Raw genomic sequence first — 15,783 nt, 5'->3', positions numbered from 1 at the left:
CGCAGCCTCCATAAGCTGTCCCACCGTTCTGTAAATACAATCTAGGGCTGCGCTAAGCAGATTTTGCACATTATAAAAAAAACTTTCTGATAATACAATAAAATTTAAACTCTAATGCTTAATTTCATTAGAGGTTTAGTTTTCCTTGGTGCAGATTGTCATAAGCTGTCCCACCGTTCTGTAAATACAATCTAGGGCTGCGCTAAGCAGATTTTGCACATTATAATAAAAACTTTCTGATAATACAATAAAATTTAATAAACTCTAATGCTTAATTTCATTAGAGGTTTAGTTTTCCTGGGTGCACAGATTGTCAGTTTTTCATTTACTTGATATTGTCATTGAGTAGAAATGTTGATAGCCTAGCATACCAAAAAAGCCAAGACCAAACAGGCAAAAAAAAAAAAAAAAAAATCCAACCCAAAAACCCCAAGCCCTTTAGTATGAACAGAGGTTAACGCTGTTGCACTGAAACACAAGAATCTCTGTGTAAACCCAAGATTACTGCAAAGTAGTGCATTACATTACCTTTAAGACGATAACTACACCGATTTCTGTAAGCTCCATTTATCTGAGATAAACTAACCTCCTTATAAATCATTACTCATTATCTAAGTGCCTCCCTTCATTTTCCTTAGGTCGTCCAATTACAAACATTTTTGTAACAAACATTTATAAAACTTAATTTTCAAATCCTGTCAGATTAAGTGTCAAGACTGCAAACAGTTGAATCGGTTTTGTGTGGAAGTAGCCTGGGAGATTTTCTGGACCCTGACTGATAGTTTGTGCGTAACAAAGGCACAGGAATGAAAATTGGGTTCTATTGATTCTAATTAGGGAAACATTAAATAAGATTTACCTAGAAACAGTGCTTATGGCTATTCAATTTCCTGAGTGCTGGAGCGTTCTGAGTACATTCAAAATTTTCCTATGGTCTATACTAATGTGCGCTCCAGTACAGGTAGCTTTTTACCCCTATAGGGAAAGAGCAGGTGTTCGGAGGATCTTTCCTACACCTACTTCTGGTCTCTATTCTATTTTCCAGCTTCACCATGGAATCTAGTGGCTTGTCTGTAGATCTTGTTGATTGCAAAAATAAAAAGAATTTGAGATTTTGCGACTCCTGAGTCAAAATATACAATATTCCTGAATCATCTACAAAAAGCCATTGGTGAGGAACCTTAACAAAAAAATGAAAGAGGTTCTTTGGCTATTTCTTCTGTTTGCAGGGGAAAAAAAAACCCAGAACTTGGGGATGTGGGTGCTTCTTCATTCATTTATCACTGGTTAAAAAACCACAAAGTTGAAGTCCGCAGCTACATATGTTTTGATATTAAGAAACTCTAATTTATTTATCCTACTTTTCAATACATGTAAAAATACTGGAATTTGGGAAGAAGCAATGTTATCTTTTCTCACTTAAAAAGATGATGTTTTCTGTGTGAAATTAAACAGGATATGAAAAGACTGTTTAAAAATAAAAAAAATTACATGCAAAGGCTGTTTGCCAATATAAGTTAAAACTACCGTCTGTCATCTTTAAATAAGAATAGAATTCCTCATTAATCAGTTTGATAATCAGTAGAATATTGAAATTAAGAATTACTCCGTTGGCACGGTTCCTATAGTTCATATAAAGCATGAATATATCCCCTTGTAATAAAACATGCTTGATGTGATGGTTTCCAGTTGGCTCTTGCACTTACTTTATGAAAGGCTAACATAGATCACAACTTCTGACACACAAATTTGGAATAAGGCAAAAATTGTAGAGACAGTAGATCAGAATCGAGGAGTCTATGTCACAAAAGAGCAGTAAAGTATCAGAAATCTGAATCAAGTGAGTATTTTATGGAAATCTGTCATGGGCTGGGAGGGAGCCTCTCTGACACTCCTGGGCAAGTCACATCCCCGTCAGCTTCCATTGCAGCTCCCCCACAGGAGGACATTGTGGTCCATCCTCTCATTTACATGCAGAAGGGGAAAATGATACTACTTCTGTCAGCTTTCTCTGCACTCAGAAAACACTCCACACCTTCTCGCAGTGGAATCGTATTTATATCAAGCCCCATGACTCTTTATCCTAAGGAAGGGAACAGATAAGTGTAAATTCACTAAAGGGTGATATTTGGGCTTTAAATTCTGGTGGTGCGTTTGAGGTCACAAGATGTACCTACCATGAAAGGTAAAACATAAATATATTGGGAAGTATAGTAACGTATCCTGTATTAGGAGGCTTAATGAATTAGTCCTTTTCCCATTTTTCAGTTCTGCCTTCTCAGAGTAACAAATCAGGCTCCTGTATAGAGGTGTTTCCATTGTGCCTCCATGTGGATATAATGCTCATTTTGTGTTTATCCTACTTATAGAATATAGAATAGCAACACTGTATTGTAAATCTTGCAGGCTCTTCTACTCCTTTTTTTCCCCTCGCTTTTCCTTATAACTTAAATGATTATTCCAAATAGATTTCACAATTCATCTGGATGAAAAAGTAAATATTAAACACGTGAATGAAAATGCTATATAGATAAAAATAACCAGTGTGTGAATATAATAAACTATCATTCTTTGCACAAAACTGGTTTTCTAAGGTAGGGTCTGCATCTATTGATACTTTCCTTATTTTTACACTCATTATTCTCATTGATTTTAATAGCTATTCCTGACTGGCTCTTTTGTACTTAAAGAAGCTAATTTTATACATGATTCTAAATTTGTGTGTTTCACTGAAAAGCAAATATATGACAACCCCGCTTTTCTCACAGCATAGGCCCCAAGGTGTACAGATTCGTTCTTAACATTTCAACAGGCAGGATACCCCTAAGATAAGATATATAGGATAATGAGCACTGAGAAAGTCCTGAGACCATTTCTGATGCAACAGTTTAACAGTCACATCTAAAACAAAGAATGGTAGGTGGAATCGCTGACCGAAGTTACGGATTTCAGTGACTGACTAATTGCTTGTGGTATTTACTCCCTCAAAAAATACACCTGCCTTTGGGGAGGAGGAAGGTTGCAGGTAATGAGAGGAAGGCAAAACTCTATTTGCACAGTCCAAAATACATTATAATGCATGAATTTTTTTCTACCAAGTTTGTATTCCGATATTAGGAGGTGATGATGTCTTTCTACATGCCATTAAATTTACTTTCTTAAGAACATACACATCTAGCTCGATAAACATTGTTAGTGGATCAGATTTGTTATGCTGTAACCGCTTGTAGAAGCCAGTGAAGTTACAATAAGGTTTAATTAGGTCCAGTTTCTTAAGACAAATTCTTGTGCCCTTTGAAATATGAGCCATCTGTTTGAAAAGTAGAATGATGCTACTGGTGATCTTGTGCTGTTCTGGACCATTTTTACAGATAACAAGATTGTCTCCCATTTGCTGGTGGCTGAACCAGAGAAGATCTACGCTATGCCTGACCCCACTGTTCCAGACAGTGACATCAAAGCGCTTACCACTCTTTGTGACCTGGCAGACAGAGAACTGGTGGTGATCATTGGATGGGCTAAGCATATTCCAGGTACATACAGTATTTATTGCAAATAGATGACATACAGAAATCATCGCATGGGTTATTCTGTTCTGGTAAAAAATCTGATACGTTCTCTCACTACAATGCGTAAAGTTTTCTTAAGACTCCAGATTATTCACATAGGACATAGGTTAGATGATAATATATCGTACCTTGGAAATAGTATTATTGTTGCTATGAGTGTTACTATGTTAATAAGTTTTACATGCTGCTCAGTGAATAAATTCTTTTCATGTATTACTTTTATTAAGATAAACTTGCCTTGCTATCTAGAGCATTAGCCTGGTATGAAGGGTAGTGTAAGTGCTCTCCTCTGTACTCATCGCATTCAGCGGTAGTTGAATGTAAGTCTGGTTCCTCTATTCCATAAAGGCAGCACTGTCTTATACTGACCACAGGAGGTGCAAAAATTCAGTTGTATTTTGGTATGGCACAGAGGAATTGTTCACTTTATTGAACAAACTACTGTGAGAACTGAATTGTACCAGCAGTTCAGTACAAAGAACTGAATTGTACCAAAATGTCTTTTCTTATAGCGTAGTAGTTCCTTGATCTCCATGAAGTGGACTGCAGTCTACATCATGTAAATGTGTTGATATTATAAAAGCTGACTGACACTCTTGTTAGCAAGAAAAGTGGGGGGTCATCAAAAGCAGTTTCTCAGAAGATTAGCTATTTCTTCAGATAACATTTCAGGTATATTTTATTTCCCCCCATTGCTGAGGTATTTGTGCTTGCTCTGTGGGCTAGCAGGCAAGCTTATAGAGAGTCTACAGGGTTCTCAGTCTGTAACCTTTCAGAAATGGTAAAGTCACACAAAAAAGATTGGCTTTTTTTCTTGTTTCTTAAGGTATTTTTCTAGTCCAGCAGATGAGTGAGCATGTTGGTGTGTTTTTATCAGCTTGTTAGTTTTCTAATTTTGATCGTGGAGCCTTATTGAACATAAGAATGGATAACCTTTAATTCCTCTAAGTAATATATCATTCTGATTTTAGATGTGATTTTGGGATACCTTAATAATAGAATAAATAATCCAGTCAGTTGTTTCTTTATCAAAGTTAAATATATTTTATTTCTAGTATCAAAAGAAATCGCAAAGAAATAGAAAGAAATAGTATTCCTGGGATTTTTAACTTGTGCTAACCAGCACAAGGCCTCAGTTCTTCTGGTGGGTGCTTCTGGCTCATCTTCGATAAATACAAACGCTAACAAAGAATAATGATAAAGTACTTTGTACATTTACGGAACGTTATTTTACTTTAGATGAGCGACAACAACCTACAGACTCTAAAATAGTCACTATGCGACACAGTTGAAATTTAGTCATTCTCTGTGCCACAAATGGTATATAAACAAGCTTTTGTATTGCAAGCAGTGTTTTTCTGGTACAGTTAACTTATTTCTGTCTCCTTAAACTAGTTTGTCTTTATGCTTTGAATGCTACAGTAATTTCTTTAATCAAATTGATGGAAGTCCCTTTCCCAGCCCACACTGAAACCAATTTATTGGTCATGATACGCCAGCTATGTTGCTAACAGTCGTAACGAACTGTCAGGCAATATCGCAGTGAAGCTAATTTGAAGTCATTAGGTGTGCAGCGTTCAGGCAACAATTTGTTACAGTGGTTAGGAACACAGCTGACATTTCTGAATGGCTTTGTTCAGAGCAGTTCTAGATGAGCCCAAGCAAATTGTAAACTAATTTAAACATCACTCTATATTATACTAGCTACTTTGTCTTACACTGGTTGCTAATAAAGCACCCCAAATTAAGTCAAAATGAGTTAAATAAGTGAGTTTGAGTTTCATCTTTGGAAGACACCTAGATCACCTTAACCAAAATAGAGTAGCTCTCAAAGAAGTCAGCCATGCCGCATAGTAGTTGCAGGGGAACTTTTGTCAGTTTGATTTGTGAATGTGTTGTGTAGCTTTGATTTGGCAGGAGGGGTAGGAAGAGCAGAGGGATGAGACTGAGCAGCCTTTAAAATGATGGCTTTGGTTAGCGTGGAAAAGGTATTGGATGCTATAAACTGGCCTTGAAAATTTAAAGTCCGCGATCTGAACCAGTCAAGGAATGTTTCTGCCATGAGGCAGCCTTTCATTACAAGGTAGACTCAAAAACACACCTGCTGTGGTAAAGCCACACTAGCTAAGTTTACTCACCTGACCCTGTTTAGGAATGAGAAGGAAAAAAAAAAAGGCAATAAAGACAATCTTTTTATAAGCCTTCTGGTAATGGAGGGCAGTGATAAAATCTGTGCTTGTTGTCTGGCATTTGGTCACAAAAATCAAAATGCAAAAGGGCTTGACATGCTAAAGGGCAAATGTGATGAGCTTTTGTAGCTTGGTTTTGAATGATGGAGTATTGTTGAACTTGGACTGCCTACGCTCAGCTAATGTCTGGCACAAAACAACCTGTAGAAGAGTCTGGGTTGGTGCTAGCTGACTGTTTTCTAAGCTAACAAATGTTACTGTGGGCAGAAACATAACAGAATTGGAAAAAGGATGAGTTAGAAAAAGAGAGCAAATTGCAGGAAAGTTAGCTGTAGCTTAGTGAACTAAGTAAATCCTTGGTGTAAATCTCTTGGAATCGATTAATTATACTAGTAGTGAATTTGTGCCTAGCACAGCAAAGCAGCAATCAGCAAATCTTTCTTTACTATAGTGATTTCTTAAGGTTCAGTATAATTAAAGGCCCTTATATATCAGGTGCTTAATAACTAATAAAGATCTCGGCTGTAAAGCATTGTAATTCAAAGTAAAATTTGTCTTTGTGGAAGAAACCAAAATACTGTTTTTGCTATTCTAACAGAAAGTCTTTTAATGAGATTATCTATAAAAAGGTAACAATGCAATATGCATTCTGCCCTGGCCAACTGTTTCCCATTGCAGTCATGGACTAAAAAATGTTTTAAAATTATACAAAGTTCAAATGCTTTCATAAAATCATTAGTATTTTTGTGCTATTGGAAACATTTCAATAGTTGCTTTTATTGAACAAAAAGTCTATGCCATCTACAAAAGGAAATATTGAAAGAAAAATATATAGGGAAAGCCTTTATCAGTAAATAGAATTAGTCTCCTTGCATTTATAAATCAAATAAATGGAAAGTGTGTTGTTATGAAACATGACCATGTCTTATCTGAAGAAGAAAAAGATCACAATGGCATTAGGAAATGCTTGACTTTAGTTAGAGGAGCGTAAGGGCACAAGAACAGATGATGGTGCCCTAATAGCCCTTTTTAAGAATGACAGGGCCCCGCCATTAGCATCCTTTTATATCCTTGGAAATTGCTCATGCCTCGCTTTTCTGGTTCCTATCTGCCTGACTCTTTTTTATTTCTCTTTCAATTTCATCCGCGCTCGGATAAGCGCATGCTAACACAATATGATTGAGCTGTAAAATGGAACGCTGTCGCCTCTAATCTCTTTTATGTAGATATGGAGGTACTTCCACACTCCACTTCATTCCCTCTCCATTGTTGGCCTTTTTAGAATGTGTTGCCGAGTAATGGAGGCTCAGTCAAATATTAGAGCTAGGTTTCACAGGGTGTGATAAGAAGATTATCAGCCCAGCAGTCAGATCTATTGTTGTTCTTTGTGTCAGATTAAAATATTCCGATGTACTGTAACTTCGTTAGTAAAATACTGAAGGTGCTTAGGGAGAGGCCGATGCTGCTTCGTCTCCTGCCTGATGAGACAAAACCCCTGTTAACTGACCTAAATAAATTGTAAATATATTTATATAGCCTCTGCAAGACTTTTCTTTTTTTTCTTTTTTTTTTTAATTTTATTTATCTTTTGAATAAGAGAGCCATGCTTAATTCAATATTTACTGGTGGCTGAGTTTCCTACTCTTTGCACTGTATTTTGGGGAGGTTCCACTTTCGATTGGTTGCATTATATTAATTAAACTCTTTTCCATTATGGGGTGGAACTCTGCTGATACCTAGTCACAGTATCAGAGTCATTTAGGCACGATTTCTGTAATGTAACTATCTCATTGACATTCAGCAAAAATGTGCAATGTTCTTTCATATTAAGTGGAGGCAGGAAACATTAAGCTCTTAAAAATGTGCATAACAGGAAGCTAAAGACAAAATGTTCTCTAAAAAATTTGCATGCATGAAAAAACATCAACCAGACCATAGAAATCAACTTTTTGCACTTAAAATGAAAAATTTGTTTGGAAACAGTAAATCAGACTAATACATCAAAAATAACTAGTTACATTATTTAGTAAAATAAGCCTGCTTGTCTTCAACCATGTCCCTGTTTTGCTAGCAGTAGCAGTGTTCAAGAAAGGGAATATTTAGAAACTGATATTGCCACCGGTGCTAGTATTAAAAAAAAAAAAAGAGGGCATGATTTTGATAGAGCAAATCCAAGGATGTTTTGAATATTTTAGTGTTAATGTTTTATGAAACATTATTGTTCCGGCATACTCTTTGTGGAGGACAATATTTAAGCTTTTCTTTCCAAAGCAGCTCTCAGGGGTATAGTTTAACATTCTAATACTGAACAAGAACATGATTTGCTGCAGAGTTGTCATTTCTAAAATGCCCTTTTCTCATCATCTGTTTCAGAAATGCCACCCCATGTAGGTAAAAGTACAGAGAAAAAGTTGACCATAATCACCTTTGGAAAGCTAATGTTCAAGAAAGCATGAGAGTGTGCATATATGGTACATCCATGCAGATATGAATTAGGTATATATGTACCTCTTCTCATGCACGTAGTTGTTTATGTGTCTACATCTTAGTGGACATACAGCACGTGTTTAAATGACAGGAAAAAAATGTTCAATGTTATTTCATGGTAGTATTCACATCAGTAGGACTTTGAAGACAGACTGAAATCATATGTTGGAATACCTGGTGTATGTAATCACATATGTTTAGCTATAGCCAGCACCCTGTTTATGCCCAAATCCTTCTCCGGATTGTTATTGGGGCAGCTAATACAGAATCTCAGCTCTGCAAGGGGAATAGATGCCTTCCTGTATGTCTGTACCATGCTGCTTGCTGCTGTAAAATTTGTTGTTTCTGCGAAGTTTGAGGCCTTCTCTAGTCTCTTGTGCTGCTAGCTGAATTTAGGACCATTTCAGACAACGTGACGACTCCTGCAGCTATCTTAGAGCCCCCTATCACAGGATGCCTGTCACTCCACAGACAGGTGGACATGTAAATGTGGTGTTTACTGCTCATGTAACATGGAATGGAGTATGAGCTCTTCCATGCTGACCAAGACATTTGTAGTGATAATATAATAAACTTGAGCCTCCTGGGGAATCAGGACATCCTGCCCTTTATCAATGTGCTATCTTGGACACTTTGCAAGTTCTCTTTGCCTTCTGTTCATCAAAAGCCCGCTGTCTGCTCTGCTTTTAATTCTTTCTACAAACTTGCACTAATTATGGGAGTCAGACACGCTTTTCCTATGATGGAACGGTTCTTGAACTCACAACTTGTATGACATACGTGATCTGAGGCAGACCATTCCCTGGGGCTTACAGGTAGAGATTCCAGCCAAAAGGTTTCTCAAAAACTACTGACTTACTTGACTTCTGTCACTAAATTGTACAATGTGGGAAATCAGCAACTGACTGTCGGTTTTACTTTTGAGCATTAGCATGGATGGACCGCCCGACATTGCCAGTGTGTAGATCACCATGTTGATTCAAGCTACTCTGAGCAGAATGGAACAGCAGTGTGCCTAAAATGCCAGCAGTTCATCTATCCCACTGCTTGCATCAATATTTTTAACATCATTTGAAGTGCTAGGAATGGTGGCATTTTTTATTTTTCCTCATTTTTTGGAAGTAGTATCACAGAGAAGGTGTAAGTGTTTTTGCAAGGCAGGGAGGAGGTGGGTTTTCCAGGAAAATGTATGAATAAACATGTCAACAGTCTCTTAGCATTTTCAAAACAAAACAGGTATCTGTAGTGTGGTAAAAGCTAGTTACAGAAAGGTCCGTTTGTTTATTTTAAAATTATTTCATATATCCACCTGAGATATGATAGCAGACTATTCTTGATGGATCTGTTACTGAAGTCAGTGGCAAAATTTTAGCTGATTTCAGTACAAAAGAGTAGGCTCTGTGTGCAACTACTGATGTACACACTCTTAGTATGTCTGCTAATCAGGAAAGACTGGTTCCAGTTCAGAACTGAGACAGACAGCAATGGAGAGGTGAGGAGGTTTCTGTACCACTCGACATAGATGTCCTGGGGTAAATAGAGCACTTTAGTTTCCAGGATAGTCACTCCTGGCATTTTTTACTAGCATTAAATTAACCAAGGGAAAAAAAGAATATAATCCCAGGCATATAAACATCTCATCACCTGCAAATTATACATTAATATAAAATAAATGTGCAGTAAGACTCTTAAAAATCATCTGGAACTCTTGCTAGTTCTGACTTTAAAATCCCTATATATTTGTTGAAAAAGCTTGATTAAGAATAATCATCCATTTTTTACTAGCATTAAATTAACCAAGGGAAAAAAAGAATATAATCCCAGGCATATAAACATCTCATCACCTGCAAATTATACATTAATATAAAATAAATGTGCAGTAAGACTCTTAAAAATCATCTGGAACTCTTGCTAGTTCTGACTTTAAAATCCCTATATATTTGTTGAAAAAGCTTGATTAAGAATAATCTTCACCAAAAGCAAAACAAATCCAAAAAATGGAATTAACAGGTAACAAAAGAACTTGGCTCAATCCTTATGTTTTACTTTTTTTAAAAAAAAAATCCTTCATTAAAATCCTCTTCTCTCAAGATCAGAATTAAACAGTGACTTTATGTCTCTATTAAGTTCACCTTTTATTCATATACAAGTACTTGCCTCTTCCTTCCGTCTCCTGCCCGTCTCCTCTTTTTTTTCCCCCCCCCCCCCAATGTCCCCCTTTATCTGCCTCAACCAATCTCCAAATGAATGCATGTCTATCATGGCCTTAGCTTTGACACTCTGGATATATTGATTAATAGTTGCCCTAAGCTCCTTTTAGCAAATCAAATTTTCACTTTTAGCAAGGATTTCGCCTCTGATTTATTCAGCAAAGTGAAATGCACTAAATTGACTTTGACATTCAGGGAAAATGGCTGAAAAACAAAGAGGGGAGGAAAGAGATATAAATTGTGTGGCAGCTGGAGACTTCAAGCATAAAAGAGGCAGGTTTCTTTAGAATATCCCTGGTTAATTTGGAAACACGCATTTAAACAGGAGTGGAAATTATTTTCTTAAAATTAGATGTTTTTTAGACTGAGGATTTGGGATATAATAAGGTTTACTTAGCAAAATGCAATATATTCAACCCAAATTCATCACTTGCTAATCATGGTGCAAGTGTGGGATCCACTTTTGTTGCCACTAATAATTATTATGTTAAACGAGAGACAAAGAGGTTTCTGAGTAGTTTTATAATGAGGTGCTAAATTGGTAAATATCTTCCTACCATTGCATTACGTTGTTCACTCCTGTGGCCCTTCAAAAATAAGAAATGATTAATAAAAAGAGAGCAAATCAACAGTAATGAATGCCAGTGCTTTTCATTTTCTTTCTGTAAACAAAAATGGGTATTATTTGATTCTTAAATGCAAGAGTATAAAAAGATGTATCAGCCATTCCCTATTATTTTCTGGCACAATCAAGAGTGTTGTGTTACCCTGGATGACTTGTAGCGTGACTTACACAGCCTGCTTCCTTACTGGCAAACGTTACATTACTGAAGTACCATGAAGCCGAAAATACACCGTTGCATATTTAAAGGTGTTCAAAGGTGATGCTGAACAGACTAAAGGAGAGGGGGAAAAAATGAAAAAAATATTAATCCATTCTGTTAGCACATCTGGGGGTTTTTTTTGGCGGGGGGCGGGGCAAGAAGATGCAAAATAAAAACATAGGAAATGGTTTGGTCTTATTCAGCAATCAGGCATTACAACAAGAATTTGTAGAAGAAAATATGCATGGTAGTTTGCCCAGTTAATCTACAGAGACAGACCAAGAGCCTTCGGTAGGATCAGTTGTCATGGGTGTACAAGTCAAATGTGCTATGCCAGTCTCTGCCGTTTAAGGATCTGGCCCCGAAGGGATAAACCCACAGCAGTAGTCAGTATATCAGTGGGAGCTGGAGTTTTCTGTGTCCCCTGTGTGTACTCGCCACCTCAAAGTCTCTGCAGCAATGTGCAAAACCAAGCTTTAAGCAAGTATTTCCACTTAGAGGACAGCAATACTCACCTTTGTACCCACTTCTTGTGTGACAAACGGGTTTACTAGATTAGGTCTGTGTCAATTGCAGATGTCTCAGTAACAGTTTTCCTTCTTCTGAGCCAACAAGGAATTAATCTTATTACCAGAGGGTAGGAAGTCTAAGTGTATCTTAACCTTTTTAATTTTACTGTAATCTCCGTTCTCTTTTTTTTTTGTAAGCAAGCTGAATCTGAGACTTCAGCAATAATGGCCTTTTGCAAGTGAGACAGCATCTGGACTGCCATACAGGAGATAGCTGAGCACATTAGATTTTCGGGCATGTTACGTCTCTAAAGTAATTCCATCTCCACCCCCCGTAATTTAGTTCAGCTGCCAACCATATTAAAAGACTGCCAGTTAGGAGCATACTATATGAAACAATATAAACTTCCGAAATAATCTTCGAGCGGGCATCCTTTCCCAAACTTTCCCTAACTGTACAATTGATACCTCAAGGACAGCCAACTTCTTACAAGTAACGCGTGGCCACAAGGCAAGAAGATGCCTTGCTCAGAAACATAGCAAGAAAGTTGGAACAAATCTTGACACTATTCCTTAGGTGAGGAATTTGCAGAAGAGGCAAGTGCTGCAGAATTGAGCCTATTGTTTATGTTCACTATCACTTCTGTATTTACGGGACTCCTTTCCTCTAGAAAAATAAGGCTTTTTTAGGCCAGATTCAGAGTTTAAAGAACATCCAAACAAAGAGATTTTTTTTGTCAGTTTTAAAATTCCTGAAGGCTTGTTAGAAATAAGATCACGAACATTACATGTCATTTATGTTGGCCTGTGAAAGGATCATAGCACATGCTGGGAATGCAGAAGTAAAATTAGAGCAACACAGCCCTCTTATGGTAACCATTCAGTCCATTTTAAACTAAACAGGTGACTCACTAATCTAACTTAGCCTCCAACGAAAATATATTTACTTTGTCCTGGGTGGGGAAGAAAAGAGCAGCTTTTCAGTCATGTGTGTTGATACTGTAAATCCAGGATGGGAGGAGGGAGGGGAAAAAGAGCCGATTGCTCAGACTGGGTTTAGAGCAGACAGGTCTCCACCTCTATGACTGGGTCAGCGGCCCAGGATGGTCGAGTTTCCTAAAGTCAGCTGAGACCAGTTAAATACTATAATTCCAAGGATGCCTCTACTTTCTCTCTGGATGAGTTCAGCTTCACACCTGCTTAACCTACATTAGAATAGGATTAATTACCTGAATTGCAAGGCCCCCTTAGCCAGTCAGCACATTTCTGGCAGAGCACATGGTGACCTGGGCCTGGTTATACATAGTATAGGGATAGCAGGGGAGCACCTGGGTTGTAACGGCAAGGCTCGATCCAGACTGATAAGAATCAGCAGTTTTTAAAAATGAGTCTGTGGTAATCGCCTTCTGCATCAACTGGATCATAGAAGAGCTTTATGAACTCGTGTCTTCACTGCTAGTAAGCTTTTTTTATTGTGCAATGCTCAATTTATGCACACACATTTTATACACACGTGTATTGAGAAAGAATCCCAAGAAACACAGGAGAGACAGAATCGAAAGAATGCAGATACTGAATGCTCCTGTATTTAATTACCTAGTTGGAACACGTACTTGGCTGTAACTTTTTTTAAGTCAGTTTTCCATGCTATTTTAATTCATTGTCTCCAAGTTTAATCCTGTATAACAGGCAGGAATATTTGGGTCATTTTCCATGCGAGAAATAAACACGGAACCTTCCTTTCATTTGAAAACACGTTCTATGAAGAGAAAGTTCTCTGACAATATTTTGGTCTGCCCAAGGGATTTTCCACCCCAAACTCCTGAGGCACGTATTATAGATGAGTGGAAATTTCACAGTATAGCTCTGAACCTTCTCCCCAAAATGTTTTCATCTGCCATGTTGTGCACCATCAATTTCAATCAGCTGCATTAACAGTTGAGGTGAAATCAAATATTGAAATGAGATGCAACTACAGACACAGAAGGCTCCAAGTTCAATGCAAATGGCACTTGAAAAGTAGGGTGAGCTAACTTACCGGGTCCTGACATGTTATGCATGAGAACACTGTGGCAAAGGGTTGTGATGAGGGTGGAGAAGAGGCGGGGGCAAATCTGCAGTTCACATGCATCTAGCTGTTGGAGAGATCAGGGTGAACAGTTTAACATGTAATGGCTGCTGCTCATATGTTTGTTCAAAGAAGAAACTGCACTTACTGGCATAAATATGTCATGACATTAGCAGGCTGCAGGGTGTATTTCCAGCCAGAGATTTTCTTGTAACTATGCTATAGCATTGTGCCTGCTTTAATGAACAGGCACTAGACTCCAAACTTGCTACAATTCAGGCTATATCTGGTAGGATATGGAAGTTACCATGACCCTTGTGTCTTTCGTTAATTAACTGCACTTGAAGTGAGAAGAATTTTGAGTCCTTTCCCCTACTGGTCTCTCATAGAAAGCCATTCTACTCTGTGATCCGTTCTTCACTTTTTACTACTTTGAAGTTTCCCAGAGATAAAGTTAACCATTGTGTAGATTCAGGAGCACGTTGCTTAGTGTCAGTGAATCTTCAGCTACAGATTTAACATGCAATATGCATTGTGAATTCCGGATGATCTTAATTCAGTGAAATTGGTAGGAGTCTATTTTGAAGAGTTTCTTTGCGTTTCGAGTTACTGAACATTTTCCAGACACCATTAATGACTTGTGCTGAACACTTTGCCTAATATATTCAACACAAATTTGGAGTTCACAGTGATCGCAGGATTGCGCCTAGCACTTCAACGATGATGAGTAACTTACTGTGTAGTATAATCCTCATATATGAACCACACCATGGTTTCCGTAATCAACAGGCCACTGGGAAACAGGGTGCTTCAGAAAGGCACTAGGCGAAGAACGCAGGTAGAGTTGGGGACTGGTAGTGCACACGCTGTGCAGGATAGATAATTCCAGCACTGTCATAAACCTACAGAGGGCAGTGTCTGACAAGAGGCTTAAATGGGCATTTCAGGAGATAAAGTCAAGAGAAGAGGGCGTTGACAGGGAATATTTGCATACGCATAACTGTAATCAGCGAGCATCAATGACAAACATACAATCTTTCAGAGAACCTGCTCGGAGGAAAAAAACACACCTAAAAAGAGCTTACGGCAGGGGGAGATAGGGACACAGGTAGCTGTGGGTGTCCCGAGTTCCAGTGCTACAGCCAACACAGGTGAACTAGAATTTGCCATCAATAGCTACGCGGACAAGTGTACTGTCTTCATGGTAGAAAGTGGTAGCTATTTATATACTGAATGGCAACACTAAACAATTTCAGAGAAGCAGTGAAGTGTGTCCTATCCAATTAAGAATGCAGTGAGAATTTTAGGTAGGCAAAATGTAATTATTTAATTGGAATTTGACTGGGATGCTTTTCCACTGTTAAAATAAGTATAAATTACACGAGCTGTAAAACTTTAAATTACGAAAATATTTTGAGGTCTTTGAGGATGGTAATTGGAGCTATATATTCAACTTTGTTTTTAACCTGACACTTTATAATAGCTGTTCCCCTAAAGCAAGTTTTTGGGTTTTTTTTTTCCACATTATCGAATATCCCTTAGTGAAGCAAATTAGCAATCAGTCTGGAAAATATTTAAGTAGTACAATCACATTATTTACACAGACACTTCCATTGTACAGAGTTCTCTGTGTTCCCAAATATTTGTAGGATCACTTCCTCAGCTGTCAACATTCACACTCGAGCCTCCCTCTTTAGTAAAGCTCTATATGAAAATCCGTTCAGGCCAATAGAAAGACTTGCCTTGATTTCACTGTGCTTTGGATCAATCCCTAAATATGCAGGTCACAATCTGAAACCTGTGTGGACCTCAGAGCTTTATTATTTGCCTACTGCTTGACTGCCACTTTTGTTTAAATGGGGGAGGGGGACTTGGTGCAATTCCTTGCCCAAAGCTGCTGCTGCTGCTGCTGCTGCTGCTTATTATT

At 37.9% G+C, this 15,783-nt stretch overlaps 1 protein-coding gene across 7 annotated transcripts in view; it reads left to right on the top strand.

Moving 5' to 3' along the window:
* ESRRG (estrogen related receptor gamma) overlaps window positions 1-15,783 on the top strand; it is a 385,239-nt gene that overhangs the window by 334,274 nt on the left and 35,182 nt on the right. For all 7 annotated transcript variants that reach the window (XM_009276836.2, XM_019471414.1, XM_009276841.2 and 4 more), the window contains one exon: window positions 3,372-3,533. In XM_009276836.2, coding sequence (XP_009275111.2) covers window positions 3,372-3,533 — 162 coding nt within the window. The remainder of the gene's footprint in view (window positions 1-3,371; window positions 3,534-15,783) is intronic.

Source organism: Aptenodytes forsteri, unplaced genomic scaffold, assembly GCF_000699145.1.
Source record: "Aptenodytes forsteri isolate BGI_AS27 unplaced genomic scaffold, ASM69914v1 Scaffold465, whole genome shotgun sequence".
NCBI lineage: Eukaryota > Metazoa > Chordata > Aves > Sphenisciformes > Spheniscidae > Aptenodytes > Aptenodytes forsteri.
The sequence above is the reverse complement of the archived record's forward strand: the minus strand, read 5'-3'. Positions and strand labels throughout refer to the sequence as shown.